Consider the following 18,121-nt stretch of genomic DNA (forward strand, 5'->3'; position numbering starts at 1 on the left):
GAAATAAGAACCAAGTTCATATTGACTCGAAACGTCAGTTGCTTTTATTTCTCAGAAATACTCCCTGACCTGTTGAACGTTTACAGTATTTTCGATGGGTTTTCAGCAAGAGCAAACACCCTATTTCTTTCCCCCTCGTCACTGCATTTTAACAACACGACTGCTTATCCAAATTGGTTTCTCCCACGTTACTTATTCCCTCCCACGTTACTTATTCCCTCCCTTGCACGCATAATAACCAGGAGGATCCGATGAAATTGGCTCAGTGTTGGTGAGAGGGAAGTGCTGGGTGCCCGTGACGTTTCTGACCTGACAACACCCAACTCCCGGCTCTTGCGTCGACACTCCATTGTTAAAAAAAATCATGTAAGTTCTTAAGTTTTTCAGCTTGTGCTTCTTTGGGGACTCTGTTTTTTTGTACAATGTTATTTTCTCTCTCTTTTCTCACACTTTCTTCCCGCTATTTCTGGATCGGCCCCGTTTTCCGGCGGGGCCCCGGCCTGAGGCGCCCGTGCTCTCCGGTTTCTGGGTGAATTCGCAGGCTTGTGTTGAGGCAAGGCCGCGGGGTGAGGTTTGTTTAGTTTCAGAGTCCAGAAACCTCGGTCCGAGCTTTTGTCGAAGTTTAGCACCAAACTTTAAGACCTTCATTTGGTAGGAAGAGAGTAATTCTCAACTTGCGTTCCAAATGCTCGTGTTTGGTTCGAGTTTTTACGTTATCCTGCGGTTATAACCGTCCGCGACTTTGTAGTCTGGGTTTCCTTCCTGGTATAATTTTGTGGGTTCGAGGGGCGGGCATGGTGGAATCACTTTCGGAATTTTTTTTTTTGTAATTTCATTGCTGACTCAGAAAAATTGAAGCTACTTTTTTTTCCCCATAAGAGTCATTGGTTGTTGCTTTCAGTCACGGATAACAAAAAAAAAGTATCAAAACAACGTTACATTTAATTGAAAACGAGGTTTGATGGCGATCAAATACTACTTCATACGTTTTTATTTGAAGGGAACATAGTGTGTTTCCTTTTACCGTGAGGAACTTTTAGGATTAGACTCAATCTGAACGTGCTTTTCTTTAAACTTGTGTAACCTGACTCAGTCAAGATGGGGTTTACAAAGTAGGATAGCGTTCTGCTAAACCCACTTGAAATATTATAAGAGCATGTGCATATTATGAATGGCATGATGGAGAAATGTAAAAGAATGTTGGAGAAAAGTGTCGTGATCGATCTGATATAAAGCATATGATTTACTCAAACTCCTGTGACACATTCTTTATTCAAATATTCTGACCACCTGTTTGAGTTGTAGTCTGAGCCTGTAGTCTGTCAAAATATATTTCCTTGCCCTGCCCTTCCTATTCTTAAAGCTAATACTTCATATTGAGTGTGTGTTGCAAATGAAGTGGAAGAAATTTACTGCACTAGTAATTCAAAACTTGGTCGAAGTTTGCTGGAGTCCAATTTCCACCATACTGTGTAAGAATTTTATATGTAATTAAGTAAAAATATATTGGATTAAACTCAATAGATCTTTTGTCATTTCAAAATGTATGTAAAATGATTTTTTTAAGTATTTGGTTTGACGGCTTTCAGATTGGCATAATTACATAAAACCAAAAAGGAATAGGAGCAGAATTGGGCCACTCAGCCCATTGAATCTGCTGTGCTTTTCAATCATGTCTGACAATTTTTCCATTCAAACCATTCTCCTACCTTCTCCGTATAACCTTCACCCTTATTGATCAAGAACCTAGCAACCTCCGCTTTAAAGATACCCAATAACATAGCTGTTACAGCCATCTATGACTGAATTCTACAGGTTCATCACCCTCTGGCTAAAACATTCCTTGGATTTACATGTGCTGTTTATAATGAAATATTTAATGTCAATTTTGATTTGCAGCTAGCTGGTTGTTTGCATCTAGTAACTGAGCCATCTGGTGACTTAATTTGGACTATTTGGGCTTTGTCTCATTTGAGGCTTGAATTAAATTGTTTTTGGGAAGCAAAGGTATAGTCAATTGATGGCTAAAGTGATCTAACAAGGGATTTCCCAGAATTGCTGTGAATTTATTTGCATTAGGCAAATCAGTTTGTGTGCTGGTCAGAATCAAGCTTCTGTGCATTCTGCTCAATCTCTGCCTTCATCCATATTGGCCAAACAGAAGCTTGTTCATTGACTTTTTTTATCCCCAATAGGTAGTCGTCTTCCTATGTTTGAACTTGTTAAAACAACATGAGCCTTTAAGGTCTATCTCAACCCCTCTTGGGATGTCAAATCCTTAAAAGAAAAAGCAGGGGTGGGTTAACTTCCCTTCTGGGCTTCATTAAACTTACCTAAACTGTTTAGTGATTTTTAAATACAGTAATTGTCTGAAGTCGCATGCCTTACAGCTACTAAAGCCAAAAAGTGATTAAAATCATGTGCAGTTGTCATCAGCATTTGAAATATGTTGACCTTTGTGTGATTTTGTTGTATGTGGCCAAGCATGTAGTGTATTTGATGCAGTGGTACTTGTATTTGAATGAATTCTGCTGCAGCAGCAGTGCAACTGGATTGAACAATTCACTACATGAACCAGGTGAAGAGAGATTGAGATACTTGACCAGAGATGTTTTGGGGAGAGGTAATTGAAGACTATCCAAAATTAGAACTAAGGAATCTGAAGGGAAAACTGCCAGTGAAGAGTAAAGGGATCAAAATTGTCTTGAGATGTCTGGACCCCGAATTTTAGAACTGAACCTGAACAAGACTTGTGATTAACAACTTGATAAATCCTGCTTCTGTTCCTCTGAAACAATGAGCACTTTACCACATGGAATGATTTCATAGGAAGGCAGTTTATCTTTGTGAACAGCTGACTTGCGTGATCTGAAGTTTGCTTGTTTCTGATTATTATTCTGGACCTGCTGAGATAGAGGAAAATGGGTGTTAGCCTGGAGAGGCAGCATGCATGTTTTTCAGCAATAGATTTAAAGTTTCTGGCTTACTCTTGGATCAATGGGTGTATAGTTTTAGTTGTTCCTTCACTGAGACCACTTACCGGTATTTTAGATCACTAACATAGAACAGTACAGCACAGGAACAGGCCCTAACAGAACCAAATAAATTTGTAATCAAATGGCCAACTAAACTACACCTTCTGTCTGCATAATGCCCATATCCTTCCATTTCCCTCACATTTATGCCCTACCTAAATGTCTCTTAAAAGTCTAATGTCAACTCCACAGGCGGTGAATTCTGGGCACCCTCCACTCTTTTTTAACTTGCCCTTCACATCTCCTTTGAATTTCCCGTCTCACCTTAATGCATGCCCTCTAGTATTAGACTTTTCAACCCTGGGAAAATGATTCTGTGTCTATGCCTCTCATAATCACCATCAGATCCCACCTCAGCCTCTACTGCTCTGGAGAAAACAATCCATGTTTGTCCAACATGTTGTTATAGCACATGCCCTCTAACCCAGGCAACATCCTGGTAAACCTCTTCTGCGATGGTCAGTTGAGTGTTGTAGCCAGCATAGATTTAGCGCAATGAATCGTTGGCAGAGAAGGGGATTCCCAGATACCTGGGCTGTGTGTTTGTGTGAAATTCAGCAGTTGTCTCACTTTTAGATGCCATATCCACTACTTTTTGTAGGATTTTTCCATACATCTGTAGAAGTTTGTCGAAGTTGTAGATGTCATGCAGAATCTTTGCAAACTCCGAAGGAAATAGAGGTGCTGCTGTGCTTACTTCGTAATTGCACTTGTACACTGGGCCTAGGACGGGTCCTCCAAAACGATAAACACAGGAATTTAAAGTTACTCACCCTCTCTATGTCTGATCCTCTGGTTCATGGATTCCTGGTGTCCACTTCCTGAACTCCAGTAATTAGCTCCTTGGTCTTGAAGTTTGCCTGACCAAGATTCTAGTTGGTGAGAAGTAAATTTGGCATGAGTTAAAATACCAGTGGTTTGCAGGTCTCCAGGGTAACACTGTTGTCTTGATTTGCATTGAGCTGAACAGGGTCAACTGAGTTTACATGTTGGAGCCAACGAAGATGGAAAAAAAAACTCCATACTTGTATGTAATATCATTTGGGAATAATGTACCACACCCTCTCCAAAAACATTATAACAATTTTCTGTTGGTTATGACTGAAAATTGGCATCCCAAATTGTCTGCCTATTTGTTTGAACGTGGTAAGATTACTTTGCATCTACTTTTTCATCATTCTTGGTCCTATAATAGTATATTGAAGACTTTATTCTGATGCACCAATTACAAATACAGAATTTCAGAAAGCTTACTACTTATACAATGTTTGCACTTTGTTTTTTAGTAATGCAAAGCTAATTTATAAGCAAGCCCTCACCCCCCAGAAAAGCAGCAGTGATATAATAACAGGCCTGTTTTCTATTAATTGCAGCTCTGGACACAGCACTCGTGCTTTTTGAATGTAATATTGGAACTAATCAAGCTGAAGGATGTATATCTGTCAGAAAGATGGTACTTTTAAACAATACAGTAAATTCTATCCCATCACTTCTATTGTCCCCACCTTGCTTGAATTGTTAATCTTATATTTTCTCGTCTTGGAGGACAGTTTTATCCATGACTTATTTTCAAGTTGTATAGCTTAGTGGGTACATGCTGCAGTAAGATTTTCTTTTCCTCTGCTTGTGCATGGACAGTTTCAGAATAATTTTCAGCTAGAATTGGGCTTCATGCTACAATTGCCTTAAAAAGCTTGTAGTGAGATGTAGTCAGTTGGCCTATTTTTTCACTATCAGGAAGTGCTGAGTAGAAAGGGTGTGGATCCAGTTTCTCTCTCTCTCCCCCCCCCCCCCCAAAAAAAAAGCTGGGTAACAGGTCCCATTGAACTCTTTGCAGGTAGTATTTTAGAGTATTTTTAAACTGGGAGTTCCATTTTATTATTCAGAGGCACCAGGGCAGCATATTCTGATGTTCAGGCATTAGAACAGACATTTATTCTGCTTGTTTCCAATTTGACCTTGCACTTTGTTACATATCTTGTAAAGCCAGCACATAGAATTTTCTTTGAATTGCATTAAAGATCTGGCAAATATTGTGAAGATGTTTGCAAAGTCAAGTTGTGGGAAAGATGCAATCAATTAGAGGTTTTTTCATTTATAGGTGTATTAGAAGATCCCATCTCTTCTCTAATGTTGTTTGACATATAAAGGAAGAAGATTATTTTTAAGTTTATGATTTGAACATGAAGCTCCTGGTCAGTTTGTTAGTTTTTACATTCAATGTTGTTTTCTCTCCCCCCCCCCCCCCCCCCATGCCCTGTAACAAGATTTGAGTACAAATATACACATTTTGAAAGTGCTATATGCACCATATGCTACCCCGAGATTCATTCACAGTGGATATAAATAATTACAATGGAATTGGAAAACTACACTCAAAGATTGACAAATGACCAATGTGTAAAATACAAAAAAAATTGGGAACATGAATTGTAGATTCCTTGAAAGTGAGTCCATCGGATATGGAATCTGTTTAGTGTTAAGATGGGTGAAATTATCCTTGCTTGTTCAGGAGTCTGGTTGAAGGGCAATGACTTCCTGAACCTGGTGGTTGAGAGACCTTGGGCTCCTGTACCTCCTTCCTAATGGCATCAGTGAGAAGAGAGCATGGCCTGGATGGTGAGGGCCCTTGATGCTGCTTTCTTGTGGCAGCACTCCTTGTAGAAGTGTTCAATGGTGGGGAGGGCTTTCCCTGCGAGGGCCATATCCTCTGCTTTCTATAGGATATTCTACTTGTGGCACTTCATTCCATTCATTGGTGTTTCTGTACCAGACCGTGATGCAATCAGTCAGTATACTCCACTGTGCATCTATAGAAGTTGGTCAAAATTTTAGATGGCAGTCTGAACTGGCGCAAACTTCTAAGAAAGTAGAGGTGTTGCCATACCTCCCTTATAGTGGCATTTAAGTGCTGGTCCCAGGATATCCTCTGAAATAGCACCAAGGAATTCATTTCAACTCCAATTCCCTGATGAGAACTGGCTCATGGATCTCTGGTTTTCTCCTGTAGTCAAAAATAAGCTCTTTGATTTTGCTGACGTCGAATGAGTTGTTTCTTTACCATGATTCAACCAGATTTTCAATCTCCCCCAATATGCTGATTTGTCACCACCTTTGATTCGGCCAATATTCTATAACCATGTGTTGGAACTCTGTGCTATCTAACATCCCCAAGCTGCACATCATCCTAATGTGGGTATCCTGTTGATACATGTGATGAAGCAAAACTCCTGGCATTCTGCCTAATGATATGGTAAGGGGGAGTACCTTTTGCAGTCACTTGGACTGCAGGGTTTTGAGATGACTTTTTTCTGAAAAGACTAATGAGGTTTGGGTAAATGCTGGCTGGTATTGGTGACATACTACAGGATAGTGATGAGAATTAGTGTCCAGTAGATCTTGGGTTTTTTTTTGAGGATCTTGTAGAATTCTTATAGTCCTTGTTACGTGTCTTGAATTTGTATTTCATTTGAGCCTTCTGTCAAGGCATCATTCTTAAATATTGACTAAATGTAAAGAATGTGACATCTTTCCTCTTGAATAAGCCATGCAGATGTGAGAGCAGGAGATATTGGAGACTGACTCCAAAAAGCAGGATCACCAAATGAATGAGGGGGTTCATTGTTTCTGGATTCGAACGCTGAACATGAATTCCTTCACTGACTGCATCAGTAATTTATTCATGACTGTTTTCCAATTATCTCAACAGTTCTTGCATAAACGTTGATTAGAGCTTTTAAGTGGTTAATTCAGAACTGAGCATTTTAAGTCTGCTCTTTGCTTAAATTGACATGCACTTAAAAGCAAACGTCAGCAGTTTGCTTCCCTTCTCCCAGATTTAATCTATGCTCTTAATAAATCAGACAACGGTAGTAAGGGATATGGTACCACTTTCTCTCCAAGCTCCATCTGCTGATAGTATTATGGTGTGTAGTAGATGCCTTTGGGGAAACACCCTCATGACTGCCTTAAATTTACTTCCCTCAAGGTGATCTGTTCCATTTAGAATTTTATTCATTGGTTTCCATAACCAACCGCTTCTAAGATAACAACTGACCAAACCTTTCCTGGCTGAATCCCAAGTTTATTGCTGATCCAATTATAATTGTTAAATGTACAAACTTCAAAATATTGTTTCCCCTGATGCTGTTGGCTATGCATTTTTGTTGTCAATGGAAACTGTTTTGGGCATCTTGTGTTCCCACAAACAACAACGAAGGAATGCCCATTCTTGTTCAAAGGATGTTAGTACAGAGCAAAGGCCCAGTGAGTGTAAAGTTATTGCACAGCAATTCTCTGCTAGGAGGTACTGACTTCCTAGAAGTTAAATCCTTAAGCTATTGTGCAGAGTCAGTAGAAATTATTTTTAGTTTTTCTACATTTCTTGGGGATTTAGTACACTTTATGGTAGGATAAGAAGTGGATTGTGCCAGTTGAAGCTTTTTGATTTAATAAAAGCATTTGTAAAATGTTCCCAACTTGTGTTTAGAATCTTTATATTTATTTGGAGATGTGGACTCTCCCATCCCAACAAGCTATCACCCAACAACCCATCTATTTACCACTAGCCTAACTGCAGGACAATTTAGTGATCAATTACCCTACTAGTTTCCTCTTACAGTCCAAAGACTGTAGGAGGAAACCAGAGCACCCAGAGGAAACCCACATAGTCATGGGGAGAATGTACTAACTCCTTATAGATAGCACAGGAATTGAACTCCAAACTTCAATGCCTTGAACTGTAATTATGAAGCAGGAGTTTGAATAACATGACACATCTTCCAGCTTATGGGGACATTTCACAAGAAATTGTTTCTGGTCCAGTTTTTTACCTTGTGCAGAAGGGTTGACATTTAAGTTCAAGATGTCCAAAGCTTTTGTAGATGTGGTCACTTTTATTTAAATTCTATGGATACAATAAGCACTGAAGTTGACGTGTTGCAACTTTTTTTTACTAATTTGGAATAAGTTTGCGATGTTGGACTCGTGGGTAGGATAATGTTTACTTTTACCTGACATGAGTAACTGCAATCAATGTAAATATTGCTAAACCATTAGTTACTTTTACATTTTATAAAAGTACAGAGACAGGAGTAGTTCAGGTAAATGGTACAGAAAAAGACATCATATAAATATGATTAAATCTGGGGCTAGTGGAAAGGAGGAGTTTTAGGCAGTAATACCAAAAAGACATGGGTCAAATTGCCAAATATTGCTCCCATCGAATCTGTACTGCCATTTTGAGCTAAGCATTAGTGATTGGAGCAGAAAGCAGCTGTGCTTCTATGGAAGGAAGAGGGAGTATGTATTAGTTACATACGTGTACACACGTGCTGTAAAATTAATTGGGTTCTTTGGTTTAATAGTTAATTTGAATCAGTTTGGGCTGCGGTGAATGTCACAAGCAAAGCCAATCTACCTGGTGAATCTATTCTCTTACTGATCTTAGATTGGCTGAAATGACGTGAGACTTTAAATCCCTGGAGTTGGGAATCAGCAACAGTTGCTTAAGCTGAATGCTAGGATAAGTTCCACCTGTGACTGTTGCTTCTGATTATAGATGTGTTCAAGACCCATAAAGGCCAAGCACAAAACGCACACTTTTGGCCAAGTATTTGTGGTTAATAGCAAAGCCTGAGTGATTACCACAGACCTCCAAGCATGAGCATAGTGATCTGTGCCAAGCACTTCCCTTTCCCCCATCTGTTGCTGTCAGCTGTCAGGGGATCCTTGGTATTCAACAGCTGGTTAAGCAGCTTGTCACATTAAAATATTCTCAATCTTCCTGGCTGTAAAGAAATAAAGATAGGCCAGTTAAATATTGCTCATTATATCTCAAAAGAAGTTTCAATACACTTTGGGAGGGATAGTGTGCTAAGTAGTAATTATCACTGTACGTTTTTAAAGTTTGAATTTTGAGATGCACAATGCAAGATGTTTGAAACTATTCACTGAGACAAGTTTACAGCTCGCTTTGGTTCACTTGCATAGCACAGGCCCTTTTGGCTCATGGCTGCACTGTAAATGGTGCCAGGTTAAACTAAATATCCTGCCTGTACGTGATCCGTATCCTACATATTCTTGAGTCAAATAGCCTGTTAAGCCTATGGTATCTGCTTCCACCACTGTCCCTGACAGCCTGTGTGTATTTTTTTTTAATTGTAAACTTCCCCCCCCCCCCCCACCTTTAAATATGCATCCTCTAATCTACCCTGGGAAAAAGATTCTGCCTCTCGTAATTTACTAGCCTTCTATCAGGTCTTCTTCACCCCCCCAGCCTGTGACACTCCAGAACAAACAATCCAAGTTTGTCCAACTTGTATATCATGCCCTCTAATCCTGGCAGCATCTGTGAAAAAGAGTACAGTCGATGTTTCAGGCCAAGACCCTTCAGCAGGACTGGAGAAAAAAAAGATGAGTAGATTTAAAAGGGGGGGGAGAAACACAAGGTGAGGGGTGAAGTAGAGAGCTGGGAAATTGGTGAAAGAGATACAGGGCTGGAGAAGGGGGGATCTAGTAGGAGAGGACAGAAGGCCGTGGAAGAAAGAAAAGGGCAGGAGTACCAGAGCAAGGCAATAGGCAGGCAAGGAGATGAGGTGAGGGAAGGAAAAGGGAATGGTGAAAGGGGGGGGGGCATTACCAGAAGTTTGAGATATCAATGTTCATGCCATCAGGTTGGAGGCTACACAGACGGAATATAAGGTTTTGTTCCTCCGACCTGAGTGTGGCCTCATTGTGACAGTAGAGGAGGCCATGGATAGACCTATCAGAATGGGAAGTGGAACTAAAATAGGTGATCACTAGGAAATCCTACTTTTTTCTGGTGGTCTCCCAATCTACATCAGGTCTCACCAATATACAGGAGGCCACACCAGGAACACTGGACACAGTATATGACCCCAACAGACTCGCATCTTGGTAAAATAGTGTCCACATTCTTCCTGTAATGTGGCAACCAGAATTTGCACAATTTACATGGGTTACATTTTTCTGATGCAGAGTGCAGTAAGCAGTTAACCCTCTGGAGAATTACTAAGTCATTGACATCTATCTTTTGGGGGGATTACAGTGCTGAATTATGTAAAAATACCAACAGATTTAATGGGATAACAGTCACCATCATTATTACTGCAAAATATAATTCCACGATTGTTTGCTCCAAGTCTGAACCAGTATGATGGTTCCTATATTCTTTAAATACTGAGAATCCACTAGTCTTGAATAAATGCTCCTCAAATGTTGCTAACAGTTCTGAATAGCATTTTTTTAGTATTCCTATTCAGTATTTATTTCTTTTTAAATCTTTTTATTGATTTTTCAAACAAAACATAGTATTTATTCTTGAACTAACATTTAGAGCAGATCCGTGGTTTTTCTCTTTAGAGCTGCTGAAACCAAGATCAGGCTAAACTTACTGGCATCTATGATCATAATCACTTGACCTCAATTAATCTCTGTGGTTGTTTGTGTAGCAGTTTTCTGATGAATTTTAGTCTAGCAAATTTGTTTACTACAACTTGGCATTTCTCTAATTGATGTGAGGGATAATAGGGGTAGTTGAAATTCAAGAATAATAAGAACAAACTTGTTATCAGTCAAATGTAGGAAATGCAAACATGAAGTATTGAGCTAACTTATCCTTGGAGAGCTTTGTTTGTAAAGCAGAGCTTTGCTGTTCTGTAGCCCAACAGTTTGTCAGTACAGTACTGTATATTGCTTCTCCCTCTAGTGACGTAAGATTGAATTGCAGTCATCAATTCCACCCCCCCCCCCCACCCCGCCCCAGTTTATTACATCAGGTGCGTGTTTCAAATTAGATTTATCAACTTTAAGAAAACAAGGCCTACATTTTTGTGTTGTTTATGTGGGACCACCTTTTTGAACTTGATGGGTCTTTGTAGCCAGTAATATGGTTTCCAGATAACTGTTTCTGTTAGATCTGAAAGTTCTATGTGGTATACATTCTCTGATAATGAATATACTTTGAACTTTGGCTCTATTTGTCACATAAACATCAAAACACAGTCAAACGTATTATATCAACGGTCAACACAGTCTGGAGAAGTGCTGGGGGCAGCCCATAAATGTCACCACACTTCCAGCCCTGACATAGCATGCCCACAACTTGCTAATTCTTACTAACCCATGTATCTTTGGAATGTGGGAGGAAACTGGAGAACCTGGAATCACATGAAGAATGTACAAACTCCTTGCAGACAGTGGCGGAAAATAAATTCCAGTTATTGGCACTAAAGCGTTAAGCTGCGCTACTATGAAACGCTAATACTACAATGTTGCAATGAACTCTTTTCGTGTTTTGCAGACTAGATGTAGTATCTTTCCCAAGAGGTCATTCTTCATTTTAACCTAATTTGCAGACTATTCAACTGTGTATGGTATCATAGCTGAGCAGTTGCCTATGCTATGGAATAACTTTGTAAGCTAATCATTGTGCAACAGAACAGAAGGATGAAGCACACTTCTCAGTCTTGTTTCCACTTCTAACTGAAGCTAAAATGTCAACCACTTATGGTGATCTGAAGGAATATCTTGTTCCTTCTGTTACAGGTCTGCCCCAGGCCCCTCAGGCACTCCTCCTGTTGCACCAGGACCCTATGGCAGCAACCGGAAATTACAGCAGACCCAGGCACAAGTGGATGAGGTAAGAACTATGTCCCAATGCAGTAACTTGTTTAATTGTTGGAATAAATCTTTAAAAAAAAAATTAAGGGGCACTTGCATCTAAAGTTCATAAGGATTTTCAGTGAATTAGCTAAAAGTTGGAGCTGCTAATTCAGAACAATAGCTGCCATCCATTAAATGGTTGTAAGTGTCAAAACAAAAGATGGTGCTATTAAGGATTCTAACTTGACTGTCCAGCAATACTTGATCTGCCTCCAGTTGGAACTGTGGTAAAATCATGGTGCTTCTTGTCCTACTGTACTTCCTACTGGAATTGGTAATAACCTATCCTTAATGGGAAAATTATTCTAATTTTGTAGTTTTGTGTTGCAAGTCATTTAATGTGTTAATCCTGAGGACAAAATAGAGGACTGTTTTAAGAATAGACTATTGCTTGATGGGTTCTTCTCTGGTGTAAGATTGCTTAAAAGGTACTGTTTCATATTCTTTGGCTGGTAAACTTAAAGCTGTTAAGTGACAGCATGTTCAATTTTAAAATTGCAACTTCCATTTACCTTGAAACGTATCAGTTTTTGGAGCTTGAAGTTGTGGAAGCTTATTTGGTGTCAGTTACATTTTGTCACAGTCATTAATGACATGGGCCACTGAGCCCTAACTTGTGCTGGTTAAAACCGCCACTAATTTGGTCACCATTCCCTTGCTTTGTATTGGTCTACTATTTTTAGTTTGAACGTATCTCTAATTCCCAGTGACAAGTGATTCTGTAGATGATGGCTCTCCAGAGTAACATATACAAAATTCTGGAGGAACTGAGGTCAAGCATCGTCTGTGGAAAAGAATAAACTGTCGACTTTTTGGCCTGAGACCCTTCATTTCCATAGATGCTGCTTAACCTACAATACCTTTAGCATTTTGTATTTGTTAGATTCTTAATTGCCAGCTGCCTTTGGGTGACTGTCAAAGCCAATGGTTTGATTCCCATCTTGAGCTGAATTAGGCAGCTGTTACTGATGCTTGCTGACCTGACCTTGTTGTTGGCCTGTGTTTGTCAAGAATTACTCTGAAGTTGTACTTTAAGACCTTTTTGTGTCCTACAAAGGAATCTAGAACTTCTGGCAAGCTAATGCATTTCTTCAACTAGTTTCATTTGCCTTCTGGTGAATTATGGTTATCCCATGTTCATCTTGTTTCATATAGTCATAAACCTCTAGCCATTCAGCCTGTTCAGAGCAGTCTTGTTAGTTCTAACCGCACAACCTCAAGTTCTAATAACTTAAAATTATTAATTTTGAAATACTTCAGATTTCAGGCGCAAGTAGAAACATTTCTCCATAAGATCTTTGCCAATGATTTTAAGACTTTTTGGCTGGTGACCCACTCCTTTCTATAATTTTGTTCTGAGGACAGCTCTTCCAAATTTTCTAATCTTGTAATCAAGTCTTATCCCTGGTAATATTCCTAAAGTAAATATTCAAAAGCCTTGATTTTCAGTGCTCCTCTTAAATAATGTAATAGGATTATGATTCATATGACTACCAATTTTTCTTCTTCCCCCCCCCTGCCCTGAGCCCATTTGCAGTCACCTTTTTTTAAAATTAAGATGCATTCTCAATGTCATGAAAATCTACAAGAGGGGTGTGAGAAATCAAAACATTACCAGACTTTGTAACTGATTCAGTCATACCCTTCATGGAACAAGTGATTCCTTGAGCACAATAGTGTTCACATTTACCTGCAGGCATTGACTACACGTAGAGGTGCCAGAGGGTCTCTGCCTGAAATGCTGACTGTATTCTTTCCATACAGATGCAGCCTGGCCTGCTGAGTTCCTCCAGCATTCTGTGTGTGTTAACTGAGTGTAACTGTTGACCTGAGAGAAGACACGGGAGTCGATTTGCTAATTCTTCAAGTGGATTTGGAGATTTTTGTAAAGACTTCACTGATAATTATCAATTAAGTTTGAGTCTGTCGTAAGAAATTGGCTGCATAGAAATTGTACAAATGACTTCCAGTTATCTGATTTTTGTTTTCTGCTGCTGTTTCATTCTTGCTGGAGTTTTGGTTCAGCTAATTTAAGGAACTGAGATTTGAGATTCGACTTCACAACCAGATCAATTGAACACATATCCAATGGAAAATTTGGACTTCCTTCCAGCTTTTTCAGCTTGATATCAAAGTGTAGGGTATCTTGATTCATGGCTGTAAAATTTACACAAAATTCTTTAGCCTAATTTATTTTTGAATAATTCAGTTACTACCACTTGAATATTTATTATTTTCCTGATAGCCTTGTGGAATTCTTTGATGTGTATGGTTTAGAAAGCCATTTGTAAAACGCTGCTACCTTGCTGTGTAGTCTTTGCATTCCTCGTAATAATTGTTTTAATTTCTGCATTTCCCCTAACTTGTACCAGTTACCTGAAATCTAGTGCACCCTCAAAGCTTCCAAAGAATCAACTCCTTATCTGCTCCCTGTTTCTTTCACACAATAGCCTTGCATTGATGGTACCATTTTGATAGTTTCAATCACTTTTAGTTTCGGATTCATAATTGAGACTTTTTTTTTCCCCTGTGCCCTCCATTCTGCTTTGATACTTTTTAGGTGGTTGATATCATGCGAGTGAATGTAGATAGAGTTCTCGAACGAGACCAGAAGCTTACAGAATTGGATGACCGAGCTGATGCACTTCAAGCAGGAGCATCACAGTTTGAGACCAGTGCAGCAAAGCTGAAACGTAAATATTGGTGGAAAAACTGTAAGGTAAGGTTGTGATTCTTCCATTAGCAGTAACGAGAAAGGCATTTTTAAAAATGAGTCATTTGCTTAAGTCCTTTTCATACACTTCACTTTGAAGTGTTTGTTTCCACTGGGCAGTAATCCTGATTTACAATTGGGTTTTGTTTGAACCCATGCTGGCTGCTGTGTTGAGGGGCACTTGTTCAAGTGAAGTCAATTATATTGAAAGCTGCTGGAGCAAGTTAAACTTTAAAGTGAGCTGCCATATTCTTCTGAACTTGTATGTGTGTGGATGGAAGGGGAATGGGGTTTGTTTTTGTGCTTGTTATGTTCTGTTGAGCATCATGGGCATGCTATGTTTGCATTGGACTGTGTGGCAACACTTGTGGGCTGCCCCCAGCACACCTTCGGGTGTGTTGGTCATTAATGCAATCAATGCATTTCATGATGTTTCGATGTACATATGATAAATAAATCTAAATCTTGGATATTTTATGTAACTGTTTTCAATTATGAGGATACATCAGTCAGTCAAGACATCTGCTGTTTGGATGATATATAAAAAAGCTTGTTGAAAGTTGGAATGGATGAATTGTGCTACATTAGATTTGTACCCTAAGATTCAGAATTGATGTTTTTATTATCACTGCATCTGAAAATGTAACTCCTACATGAATATTAATATTTCCTCTGAACTGTTTCAACAGATGTGGGCAATATTAATAGCTGTCATCCTGATCATCATAATCATCATAATTGGTGAGTATCCATGCTTGTCTATTTGCTTTACACCTTCTTTCCTAGCCTTCTAACTTATAATCTGCCCCTCGAGACTTTGCTTTATTAACATACATTTGTGAAAATCGAATTTATAATATGTTCAAAGTGTTCATGAAATTCAGACTGTAAGGACAAATTGGCCAATTTACAAATCCCTTCTGATGATTCCCAGTCTGCACCGGATGTGTTTGATTTCAAGAGATTTATTAAGCCAACCAATCTGCACTTGTGTCTGATTGGGGCAGGCAATAAATATTGCCAGTAATGCTTGCATTGAATTTTTTAAAAATTCAGATTTGCAGACTTGCAGCAAACCTTGTGCATGAACAAGACAGTAAGCTTAAATGTTGACTCTAAGATGCGCTGAAGGCTTGTAAGCGACTACAAAGTATCGCACTTTGGTAATAGTTTCCCAGAGCTAAAATCTGCCCTTTGTTGCTGCTTTCATAACAAACAGTTGCTGATGTAGTCCAGTATTGTGTATAATGACCTTGTAGCTCAACTATTTTTCTTTCCTTTGCAGTTTGGCAGACTTCATAAAAAAGCAACCAAATTCTTGTCTGTTGAAAATTGAAGGTGGAGTTTAAGGTTTTGACCCAGCATCTACAGTTTTAAAAGTTCATTTTGTCTCTGCTTTAACATAATTAAAAATTGGAGAAAATTGAGTGTAATCAGGAGTATAGAAAGTTGTATAATATGTATTGATCTTTGTCACCTGATCCTTATCCGTCACACAACAAACTTGAGTGACGATTCTCAATCTTTAACACAATATTAGCACCATCTTGGACTTGGTAGGACCAAAATTCTTCAGGCAACTTGAAGTTCTAATATTTTAATCCTACTGTGCCTTTTTTTTCCCCTCCCAAGCCTGAACAAGCAAGTTGCCACAAAATTCAACTCCTGATCATGGTCAAACTTTTGAGGTATTTCATGCTTGTTTTTCCACTTCCAAGTACTGTCCTAACCATGAAAATCATACTTGGAGTTTTGACAGTTTAAAGCCCATCCATTTGAGGGGTTTTAGATGAAGTCAGATTGTGGCCTGCCAACATTTGAATTGACTTCCACTTGTTTTGGCCACTTAGCTTGGGCAAATATTGAGTAGCGGATCATGAGTGCTAAATGGAGGCATGGTTTCTGTCTTCATCAAACTTTGAGTGTTCTGGACAAGGGATGCAGGCTGGTTGCACAGACCAGACAGCTAGTCAAAACAGTATTCCTTGTTACATTGGTGGATTATAATAGAACCTGATATTTCTTCACTAAGAGGGTTCTTTTATGCAGCTATTTAAAATATCTCCAGAGTTGGAGCATAAGGGTGTACTCAATATGAAAATCTTGCCCTATTCTAGTTTCATTTGAGAGGAAGTTTTTTTGCGGTTAGATGAGCTAATTGTAACCTCAACTACTTATTTCAAGTGAAGATTTATTTGGATTCTGTTCCTGTAATAGTGCTCCTTGAACAAAGGAATTGAAAGGCTGTGAGCTATAACGGTAATAAGTTATAAGTGTGGTCTACTTAAAATCCATCCTTCCCTCAACAGAAAAGTACAAAGGCTCCTTAAGAGCTTAAATTTGCGACACTAGATTTGAGCAACAATGTTTTTTTTTAAATTAAAGATGTGCCAGTTGCCTTGTCATTTCCAAAAAAAATTAGCCAAGAATTTTTGACCCTCTAGTGCCTTATCTGTTTATTGTTCTGGATTGAACCTGAGTTTGAGGTTTATCTGGATTGCCACTGGAAATTTGTGCCCTACTAACTTAAAATAAACTTTAATGAACCATGTACAAAGCTTATGTGTGACAAGATGTTTTTGTAAAAGGATGGAGGAGAAACTTCTATGTTTATGTACAATATGCAGCTACTGTAGTAGTAACTTTGGCTCTAGGCTTGCTAAATATTTTATTCAGAGTAAGCCCTAAATTTGTAATTAAATTATTAGCCTAGGTTCATGAATATTCTGTATAGACCTTGAATTGTGAGCACATTCACATCTTAATGTATATACCAAACAACAAGTAAACTGCTCTTTCTTCGTCTCTGGTTCACCTGTATTTACTGTTCGATTTTCTAGTGATGGTCCTGGATGAATGTTTAAAGTTGTCTAGCACTTGCCTTTGTATTGCACTGTACAAAAACCGAATAGTAAATTGGTGGATATTTTGAAAAAAGATGACTGCAGTTGATATATTTTATGATGCTCATTCACTTTGATTCTCTCCATGTAAAGGAAAACAAAACTAACTTCTGCCAGCCCTCTTGCTAAATTGCAGAATTGATCCAAAGTGCATGCTAAATGGGTGAATTGAGGGCTGTTTGTTGGATTGGGCTTTGGGTTTTTTGATCAGAATTTTAATTAACCGTCACTAGAAAGTTCAGTATATTTATCTGCCGCACTTTATGTTTAATGAATTTGCTTAACCATCAGTTGAGGTGACTTTGTAAATTGAGATAATTGTAAACTTCATCAGGTACCTTAGTGTCTTCAGCCAGCAAGTTTAAGGTTTTATTGTTTAGCTTTGTGCCAGAGTTACTGCCACTGGGGCTAAGGTGCCCGACAATTACCAAAACAAAAAAAGTGCCTCTTGACTATAGTGCCCCACTTAAACATACAGTTGTAAAATTTGTCCAAGGTAGCATTGCAGCTAAGTCTGTTCACTTGTATTTAATAATATGAAAAAAATTAATAAAATGTTTCAGAATCTGAAGACTTGTTGATTGTGAATTAACATGCACACAACATTGGTTTAAAATACTGGGTGAAGAAAATGCAAAAGCACTTAATTCTAGAACCAGATGTTTAACTTTAATTAAGGAACTAGTTAACCTTTTTCCAAGGAAAGGCTGGCATTTATTATACTTCAAGTTATTTTGCTGAAGATTGGCTTAAATTCTGAATGATTCCTTTGTACTTCTTTGTAG

At 38.7% G+C, this 18,121-nt stretch overlaps 1 protein-coding gene across 1 annotated transcript; it reads left to right on the plus strand.

Annotated features, from left to right (window-relative positions):
* Positions 1 to 209: 209 nt before the first annotated feature.
* LOC140718399 (vesicle-associated membrane protein 3-like) lies at positions 210 to 17,907 on the plus strand. The gene is made up of 5 exons (XM_073032094.1): positions 210 to 366; positions 11,604 to 11,697; positions 14,281 to 14,439; positions 15,123 to 15,174; positions 15,719 to 17,907. Coding segments are annotated over exons 1-5 (324 nt in total). The 5' UTR covers positions 210 to 364; the 3' UTR covers positions 15,736 to 17,907.
* Positions 17,908 to 18,121: the final 214 nt, after the last annotated feature.

This window comes from Hemitrygon akajei, chromosome 29 (assembly GCF_048418815.1).
Source record: "Hemitrygon akajei chromosome 29, sHemAka1.3, whole genome shotgun sequence".
Lineage (NCBI taxonomy): Eukaryota > Metazoa > Chordata > Chondrichthyes > Myliobatiformes > Dasyatidae > Hemitrygon > Hemitrygon akajei.